At 36.5% G+C, this 9660-nt stretch overlaps 1 protein-coding gene across 1 annotated transcript; it reads left to right on the top strand.

Moving 5' to 3' along the window:
• Nucleotides 1-2589: 2589 nt before the first annotated feature.
• On the top strand, nucleotides 2590-8498 carry LOC109212824 (NAC domain-containing protein 78-like). The gene is made up of 6 exons (XM_019376509.1): nucleotides 2590-2943; nucleotides 4648-4925; nucleotides 5234-5422; nucleotides 6943-7413; nucleotides 7495-7603; nucleotides 7758-8498. Exons 1-6 carry the CDS (start codon nucleotides 2775-2777, stop codon nucleotides 8165-8167), a joined length of 1626 nt encoding a protein of 541 aa, XP_019232054.1. The 5' UTR covers nucleotides 2590-2774; the 3' UTR covers nucleotides 8168-8498.
• The last annotated feature ends 1162 nt before the right edge of the window (nucleotides 8499-9660 follow it).

Below are 9660 nucleotides of genomic sequence, written 5' to 3'. Positions count from 1 at the left end.
GGCCGAACGCCTCGGTAGTAGAATAGATGCATCTATGGTTCGTACCACTCGATCCTCGGCAGTGTACATATTATTCTGGATCGGGTCATACGACTGCGGCGTAAATGGTGCGTGATAATGTTTGGAGCCCGAAAACACTTGATTTTCTTTTAGACTTAAGAGGTTATAATTTATTCAATGGCCTGAAATTGTTGAAGTTAGTTATTGTGTTATTATTGATGTTGTTATTCATGCACTCCATGCCTATTAGAATTTCTGTATTTTATTATTGGCCTGTAGTAAGTGTCGAAGTCAACCTCTCGTCACTACTTCTTCGAGGTTAGACTGGATACTTACTAGGTACATGTTATTTATGTACTCACGCTACACTTCTGCACTAATCGTGCATGATCTGAGGCAGGTGCATCTGGCAGTCATACCGGCGCGTACCCCCGTTACCCCGAGGCCTAGTGATGGGCTGCTTCCTGAGCCCGTTCTGCAGCACCGAGAGTCTCTCTTTTGCATTTAGTTTCTGTCTACTTTATTTCAGACAGTAGTTAGAGTTTTGTATATTCTACTAGTTGCTCATTCACTTATGACACCAGGTCTTGGAACACATACTAGTGACTTTATGGTTTTGGAATATTTATTTCATTGTATTTGCTCACTAATTAGCCTTCGTTTTACTTTATTAAATTTTCTACCCCTTAATTTCTTAATAAATGGAGTGTAACTACTTGGAAATTTATTAAAACGCGCAACTGCATGGTTAATTCACCATTGGCTTGCCTAGCGGCAACGTTTGGCACCATCACGGCCTATAGGAGAAATTGGGTCGTGACATTAATTATATCAGATTTGTTTCGGAATTGCGTCACAATTGTATCAAAATTGTATGTGACTTGGATGATACATCAATGCCCAAAAAGATACGTGATACAATACTAATACAATTTTAATACGGTGTTATATTAAATTTTTAGTTTAGAGTTGTGATTGAAACTTGAAGAAAATGAAGATCATAATTGTATCATAATTTTTTAGAAATGCATCGCGATTGTATTATACTTATATTTGTATCATAATTGTTAGATGAATTGTATTTACAAATGTATGATAATTGTATATTTATTGTATATTGTTACGAGCAGTTGTGAGTTTGAGATCAATTTCACAGTTTGTATCAAATATATGATAATTGTATATTAATTTATTAGTATTGTATTCATGTATTGTTTTGGGTATTGATGTACCAGATGCAAGTTAAATACATTTGCGATACAATTATTTTTTAAACATTGATGTATCAGATATAATTCAAATACAATTATGATACAGATATCATACAATTGTCATACACTTCCTACAACTTCTTCTTTTTCGAATTTCAATCTGAAATTTCACCTAAAACCAACTTTATACTTAAATAATCTCCCTCGAAATTGAGATATTAATTTCGAAGGATATTTTCAATCATTTGTAAGAATACCCAATCCAAGCAAATCAAAAAATTTGAAAATTTGAATATCAAATTCAATGGGAAGAGAGAAGATGGAGATTCTGGGCATAGATTAAGGGATTTTGATGTAAAAAAGGAAGGAGAGAGAAGAGGATAGGGAAAAAAAATGAAAGGATATAATTGAATTCCTTAATTGAAGGCACTAACAATGGGGTGTGAAATTTCTTAAGTTTTAAGGGAGAATGTATACAATTTGTAAGAAAAATCTAGATACTTATTAAAAACTACAAAACATAGAGAAAATAGGTAAATAGGTTTCTATTATAATATAGCTAGGTAAATTTTGGCCAAAGTCCAAATAACTCGCCCAAGGTTGGGTTAGTTATTGACCCACTCATTAATTGAACTCAATTCATCTTGACCAAACTTATCTCAACTCATTTAAAGTTGGGCTGATTTTTAGCCCAAATTGATATCTTAGATGTTTTTGTTCGATATGTTATATATGAACGTAACAAAAGAAAAAAAGTCTTATTAGCACTTATACAATTCATAAAAAAAGCAACGCATATTAATTAAAGTTTGGTAAGAGTACAGGTTGGGCTATGACCCAAATTTAGCCCATTTTGATCCAACCATTTTAACCCAAGTAATTTTTGAACGGGTCAATTACCCACCCATTTATTAACTCAATCCAATTTGACCCGCCCAAAACCGGCTCAATCCGCCCATTTGACACCCTTTAAGTATATTTACATCGGTAAAATCTAAAATCTAGATAATGTGAATTCTAAGTTAATGACACAACCAGCTAATCTAATCTTAATATTTTCTTCTTATCTTTAATATTTTTACGTGACTTTCTAGGATTGACTCGATATGAAAGTCCATTCATTCTTTTCGACTTACATATTAAGAATATTTTATAAAAATTCTCCGCCCAAAGTGAAAAGAAGAAATTACCTAGTTTTATCAATATTTTATTTTTCTCACATATACTGTATTTTGTCTATATATGGAAAAAGTAAGAAAATTAGCTGGTTGTGTCATTGATATTTTATTGGTGTAGTCCATCAAAACGTGTCAAAGCGTTAAGTATTATACGTCGCAGTAGCGTGACCCGCACCAATTCTATAAAGTCCTAGAAATTATACTTTACCAACTTTTCTAATATCCAATTACAACAGCTCAACCAATGCCATCTCTTCATCTTCTCAATTCTTTTCAATTTCCTCTCTCTTTAAACCTTATATAAATTTGGACGCATTTCGACTATATAATAAACTGAACAGTTTGTTACTGACAAATTTTGATCTTTTTTTTTAATCGGCGGTTGATGGAATCAAGGCGGTCGAAGAATTTGTTGGCGCCGGGGTTCAGATTTCACCCGACGGATGAGGAATTGGTGCGGTATTATCTCCGGCGAAAGATTATTGGGAAACCCTTAAGATTTGATGCAATATCAGAGATCGATATCTACAAAGTTGAACCATGGGACCTTCCTGGTAAAAAAACCCTTCCTTCTTTCTAGAACCTTCTTTTTTTCCTTCATGTTTTCATTTGCTAAATATTTGCCGCAAATTCTTAGTGTTTACTTGTTTTTGGTGAATTAGGATTATTGACAGATCTATGAAATCACACCTAATGAATTTATTCGCCGTGTACATTTGACCATTATGTGAACTTTATACAGAGACAGGATTTGAAGTGTGTATAGGTTCTTAACTTACCAACATATTTATAGCTTGTCTTAGTTACTGGATTCACAATTAAATATTTATACATATTTAATGGATTTTCTAAACAAATATGACTATAAGCAAAAGTTATTGGGTTCGTTCTAACCAGTAGCTAATGATCTAGCTCCGCCTTTGACTTGATATACTTCCTCCGTGCCATTTCATCTGACATTGTTTGACTGGGCGCGAAGGCTTAAAAAAGAAAGACTTATGAAACATGTGGTATAAACCGTGTCATAGATATATGTGTAGCCACAAATCATCTCATTATGGGTTGAATGAGGAGTTTAGAGTTAAATTGTTCCTAGATATAGAAAGGTGTCATTCCTCTTGACACATCCTAAAAAGAAATGTGTTCCATACAAATCCCAATTCTTTTGACTGGACACAGAGTTAAAAAGAAAGAAAGAAGTTTGTGGTATAAAACATGCCATAGACACTTTGTGTGGCTATAAAATCCTATCAATAAGGGTAGAATGGAATGTTTAAAGTTAAATTACTTCTAAATATATAACTGGATCATTCTTTTTGGGACAAACTAAAGAAGAAAGTGTACAACATAAAATGGGATAGAGGGAGTAATAAATTCTCGAGACACCGAATAGGGAATGGATGTAGAGGAATTATATAGGCAAATTCAACTAATTTGGGATTGAGGATTGATTTCTTGAGGGGTAAATTTCCGACTTAAATGAACAAGATTTCATCTCCCAGAATTTTTGGTAGCTCTTCTCTCTTTACACTTTCTGTTTATAGCTTGAAGGCCTATAGTTCTTCACTCAGCTTCACGCCTCAACTAACGTAGAACTGCTAGTTCGCATGATAAGCATTTTTGAACTGGTGTGGGAGCTGTTCCTTCAGAAGATCACCAAATTAGTTCTGACCCGTCTTATTTGCCTCCTAGCAAAATATGTTTGGTTTCATTTAGTTTTCCAGATTTGAGACTTGTTCCGCTTCCTACTCAAAATTTTTATGTTCAATTGAAAGTTAGGAGATTAACTCGTGATTCAAATTTCTATTCAGAGTGCTCAATGGTGTCTATGCCTATCTTTTGTCAGCAGCACCTACCTTTATGCATCTACGTTGATCATTTATGTATAACATGTACAGTATGAACTTTGATTATGAGTCAAAGGACTAAGTTACATAAGTATTTTAGGTTTGTCTGTTAAAAATTAACCTATTAATTTCTTAGCGAGTATCTAGAGTATATTCTTATCTTTTCTCTCTTTTTATTTTTATAGCATGTCAGATCATTTTATCCTTCCAAAATATGTTCACAACACTCTTTTGTATGCATGGCATGTTGGACCATAGTTCTCCAATCTTATTATACAGAGTTATAAATCACAACCTTGTAAACCATTGTGGATTTATTTACTAAAACATCTGATTATGCTTTCACTGAATTTGTCTTTATATATTCACGAGCTCTCGAGTAAGCTTAGCATACTGTTATCGGTGTCTTAGGTATGTCAAGGCTGAAAACAAGAGATCTGGAATGGTACTTTTTTAGCATGCTTGATAAGAAGCATGGTAATGGAGCAAAGACCAATCGGGCGACGGAACGAGGCTACTGGAAGACAACAGGAAAGGACAGGGCTGTCCATCATAAGTCTAAGGTTGTCGGGATGAAGAAGACCCTAGTTTATCATATTGGTCGGGCTCCAAAAGGTCAGAGGACTAACTGGGTTATGCATGAGTACAAACTAATTGATGAGGAGTTGGATAAAGCTGGAATTGCTCAGGTGAGATCATATGAACTTGTGGTTGTGCTTGTTCAATGCAATGCTTCCTGTGTCTCTCAACCCCTCTCCTAAACCTGGTGCTGCAGGAAATGGAGGGAGATTGAAGATAAATAGTGAACTCTGTTTTCTATCAGGAAGCTAGAAGGAGATAATTTTCTCCCTCCATCAACCCCCCCCCCCCCCTGCTTCCTGATTTTTGCGAGCTGGCTTACATTCTTGAGCAAGATGATGATTATTATTTTGTTAGTTATATTTAATTGTTTTTTCTTCCCTTCTCTTATTTTCTTCCTCTGCTTTTTGGTGCAAAGGATGCATTCGTGTTATGTAGAATTTTCCAGAAGAGTGGTGCAGGGCCAAAGAATGGGGAAAAGTATGGGGCACCTTTTGTTGAGGAGGAATGGGAGGATGATGAATTAGAAATTGTTCCCAAGGAGGAGGCTGTTGACGAAGTTGAATTTGGAGATGATATCTATTTAGATGGACATGATCTTGAGCAGGTATATCCATTTATGATGTATATTTTTCGTTTCTTGTTCTTTTGGGTAATTCCTTGGGCATCTGAAAATCTGGTTCATTTTTGCTTCCCCCCCCCCCCCCACCCACAACCCCACACATGAAGCCTGACAAATCATGGTTGCATTCAAGTCTAACTTTCCTCGAAACTTGGATACTGGAGCCGCTTCTCTACCCCTCTCAACCTAAATACTAGGCTGTTGTCTGCGGCCGGGTTCGAACCTGTGACGTGCGCCTAACCCACACATCATGTGATATGCTTTTACCACTTGAGCAAAGCCCTGGGGGCAGTTTTGCGATCCCTGGTTTTAATAATGACATTGCTTTTCATGAATAAAATATTTTTAAATACGGACTAGCGTGCAACTATCACCTATGAGTCATGTCTAACCCAAAGCAGAGCCTTCATTTTGGGAATGCAATTTCTTTAAATTCTAGATTTGACAAGTTCTAGAGGCTTTGTTTTGAAGCTTAAATGTGGTATTTGTGTTCTTCTTGTTGGGACAAGCGAATTATCAAATCCGTACTTTTGCCTTCAAGGTTTTGAGGGATTGCTGTAACGTAGTAGTATGCTAATCTGAGAAACAATTGCAGATCTCTTATTATCAATTAACATGATAATCAACCTTATATTACTGTCTTATGGTGTCTTACACCAAAACATATGATTAGATGGGGAATTTATCAATGCCAATTCAACTTTCTTTCTGCCTTTTCTGTTGATGAGTTTGACTTTGCGAGTGAAATGAATTTGAGGGCATTTTCTGTTTATGTGCTTGATGAGCCTACTTCTGTGAATTTCCGTGTGCTAGTGATTTAACATCTTTTAAAGCTATGGCCTATGAGCAATCAATTCCTGTACGCAAAGATATTACTGGTCAGTAGGAGATTGGAAATGCTACTAGCTAAGTAATTTTCCTTAGTACTGTTGTGGAGTTATCTTATTAGCTTGTTGTGGGTTGTGTATAAGCTCTGTAAGAGCAGAGGGCTTTCCAAAAGCTACACAAGTGCTTTCGCTTCTTTTGTGCGCTTCTTTCATCTGAAGCGAAATAGTGGCAACTAAGGTGGAGAGATGATAGGGATGAGTTTCAGCTGAAGTAGCTAGCTCTTCCTTTTTTTTGGATGGGTCTTCAGTGTTGTAGTTCTTAAATTGTTAGTGCATGTGAAATGGGTTGTAGGTTCAGTAAAGTTGCAAGAATGGCATACACTTTCTGTGATTAGTCTGAATATCTTTAGCCTTGCCGCCTCTTAAGCCTGTTAGTAGGATCTGTTTTCTGATTTCTACTGGAAAAGTTTTGTATGAAGTTGGGTTAGAACTCTGAGTTGATGAAGCTTTTGGATGCTATATCTTGAGTCATCACATCAATACATTCAAATAAAAGAAAACAAGGATAGCAGCTCGTTTCCTGTTTCACACAAAATTATATTTATATAAACTTGCTGCCTATGTTGGATAGAGGTTATATGTATCTTCTCATTTTGGTGCATGTTTCTGTTGCACTAGATTCTTGGGACTGACAAACCTGTGGATGGTGCTCCACCTCCTTTCAACCGCTATTGCGAGGAAAATGCCAGCAACAGTGGGGGAACGAGTAACTCCTTTGAAGATACAGAAAAATGGCTTCAGCCACCCGAGCAGGAATCATTTGATCCTGCAATTGAAGAGAATGCGAATGTAAATCCAGTCAAGCATGAATTCATGAGTGAACCAAGCAAGAATGTGAACTCTGAAGATGTGGATTACTTGCTTAATGAACCAATTGAAACTGCAACTGATACCCTTCAATTCAATGATGGAGCATTCCTTGAAGCTAGTGATCTATCAAGACCCATTGATACGTCAAGTTTTGACATGCTTGAGGAGTACCTTACTTTCTTTGATGCAGACAACGACTTCCAGAATATGGGTTTCAATCCACCAATGATGATTGGAGGTGATGATCATGTTTCTGACTTAGCATCTCTGGCTGACAAGGTAACATTACTTACTAACTCCACCTCATGTAATTGTTTTGTTCTGGTCTTCTTGAAGCTTAGCTTAGTACTTTCATGACAGAATATTGGCGAGGTAGCTGACCAACCTATTGCACCCAGTGAAGAGCCTGCCGATCAGAAGGCCAATGTTGCATCATCCTCGAAATTGGAACCATCTAAATTTGGATCAGGTAGTGATAAGGGTTCTATTTGGACCGTAGTACTGATAATTACTTTAGAATAAGTTACTCTTTGGCCCTTGAAGATTTGCTTAATGCGAATTTCAGTTAATGACCACAATTCTTTTCTCAAGATAACACTTTTTACTTATTTTCGATGCTGCAGATTATAAGTATCCTTTTATGAAGCAGGCAAGCTGCATGTTGGGCGGTATTCCTGCTCCTCCTGCATTTGCTTCAGAGTTCCCTTCAAAAGATGCAGCGTTCCGTATGAATTCTTCCTCAGAAGCATCCAGTTCAATCCATGTCACTGCTGGTTATATTCAAATAAGGAACATGACTATGAGTGGCAATGGAACAGACGGGTTGGTGGGCAAGCATGGGAATTACAACATTCTCCTATCTTTTGGCTTATCACAGCATGCTGATTGCGCCGCTAGCCTGGAATCAGTAGTTAGTATTCTTCCTGGGAAGACAATTTCGACGGCATCCTGCTGGTTCTATTATCTGTTCTCTTGGGTCCTTATTCTTTCCATGAGCTTCAAAATTGGGACCTTAATTCGTGCCTCCGCTTAAGGCTTCAAAAATATAGGAAGCTTAATCAAACAGGGCTCAAGCTAGTTTTTACTTATGAAATTCTTGGTAGGTTATCTTGATGTTGACTAAAGTTTGCATCATTTTACATGATATACCTATATTTTAGTTTTTAGACATAAAGCGCATTGGTGAATACTGTGCTGTTGACATTTATGCGATAGAACATTAGTAAATTAAAAGGGTTGCATCGCAGACTTCACGGTGTAGCTTGGAAGCTGCAAATACTCTTTTACAGCAGTCAAGTACTGTGATTTTACATAGAACCAATGTCTTTATTTCACATCTTCTCCATGTCATTTGTTGTTGATCTTCATGTTGTTTCTGTTCCATGTTATTACCTGCTATACTTCGGCAGTTTCTTTGTTTTTTTGCAGCTACATGAGCTACTTAAAAGACCATCTTATTAGTTACTAAATGATGTCGTGGAACTCTTGGAAAAGAAAGTTAACAAGTAAATTATATTGCGTGTAGTATTCAAGTTATATTCATCACAAAACCACCTACAATGCAGTTGATATGACTTAAACATGTTTTTAACATCAATCAAGATTGTTAGAGCAGAACAGTTTCTGTCAATAGAATTTACGGTGAAGGGTCAAATATATCCCTGTACTATTCAAAACAGTTTAAATTTATTCTCCGTTTTACTATTCGTTCACTTATAACCCTACCGTTATACCCCTAATTTAGACGGAGGGACATGTGGCAAGCTCACCAACCCACTCCTAATTTTAATTACCCACCTATTAATGTAATCCATACCCATACCCGTTCCTTCTCCACTTGAATATAAATAAATTAGGTTGTGGGTTGGGGGGGGGGGGGGGGGGGGGATAAATTAAGCCCAACTCTACTCCTCCATCTCTTCATACCACCCGACCACTCACTCAATAATTTTTTGTGCAGAAGTAAATTAGAGATCAGGACAAAGAAATTGAAGAATCGTGAGGCGGAGATATGCAGGCGACACTATTTTTGAAGTTTTCTTAACGAAGAAATTGTCAGAAAAAAATCAGAAATTTAGAGCAAAAATCAAAGATCATTTGAAACATGTGATTAATTGATACTGCTATAGAAGTACTTCAAAAACTTAGTGAATAAATTATAGATCTATCCAACTGAAAAATCTTCAAAAAAAGCTTATTTCTTCATCAAATATGTGATCTGTTCAACAATCAATGAGTATGGAGAAGCATAAATGCAATATGTATTCAAGGAAATTCTCAAGTGGTAAAGCTATGATGGTCAGATAAGGTCCTATTTGAGGACTCTCCCACTTCTACCAAAAACTCCGCCGCAAAAACAAGAGTCCGGCGAACGTAGCTAGTCAACTCTCTCACTCCATTCTTTAAAACAAGAAGAAGAACAACAACAAATGGAAGAGAAGTCCTCTTTCGTTTATGGGCTAAGAGAGAATCCAAATAAAAGTTTTAGGATTATAGATCCTGAGTTCTTGGATGCCGCTGGGTCAG

This window comes from Nicotiana attenuata, unplaced genomic scaffold (genome assembly GCF_001879085.1).
Source record: "Nicotiana attenuata strain UT unplaced genomic scaffold, NIATTr2, whole genome shotgun sequence".
NCBI lineage: Eukaryota > Viridiplantae > Streptophyta > Magnoliopsida > Solanales > Solanaceae > Nicotiana > Nicotiana attenuata.
Note: the sequence above shows the minus strand (reverse complement) of the source record. Positions and strands in the feature narration are given on the sequence as shown.

Coding starts and splice junctions, on each gene's coding strand:
- LOC109212824 (XM_019376509.1), top strand. CDS start 2,775: ATGGAATCAAGGCGGTCGAAGAATTTGTTGGCGCCGGGGTTCAGATTT. Junction 2,944..4,647: donor TGAACCATGGGACCTTCCTG/GTAAAAAAACCC, acceptor TCGGTGTCTTAG/GTATGTCAAGGCTGAAAACA. Junction 4,926..5,233: donor ATAAAGCTGGAATTGCTCAG/GTGAGATCATAT, acceptor TTTGGTGCAAAG/GATGCATTCGTGTTATGTAG.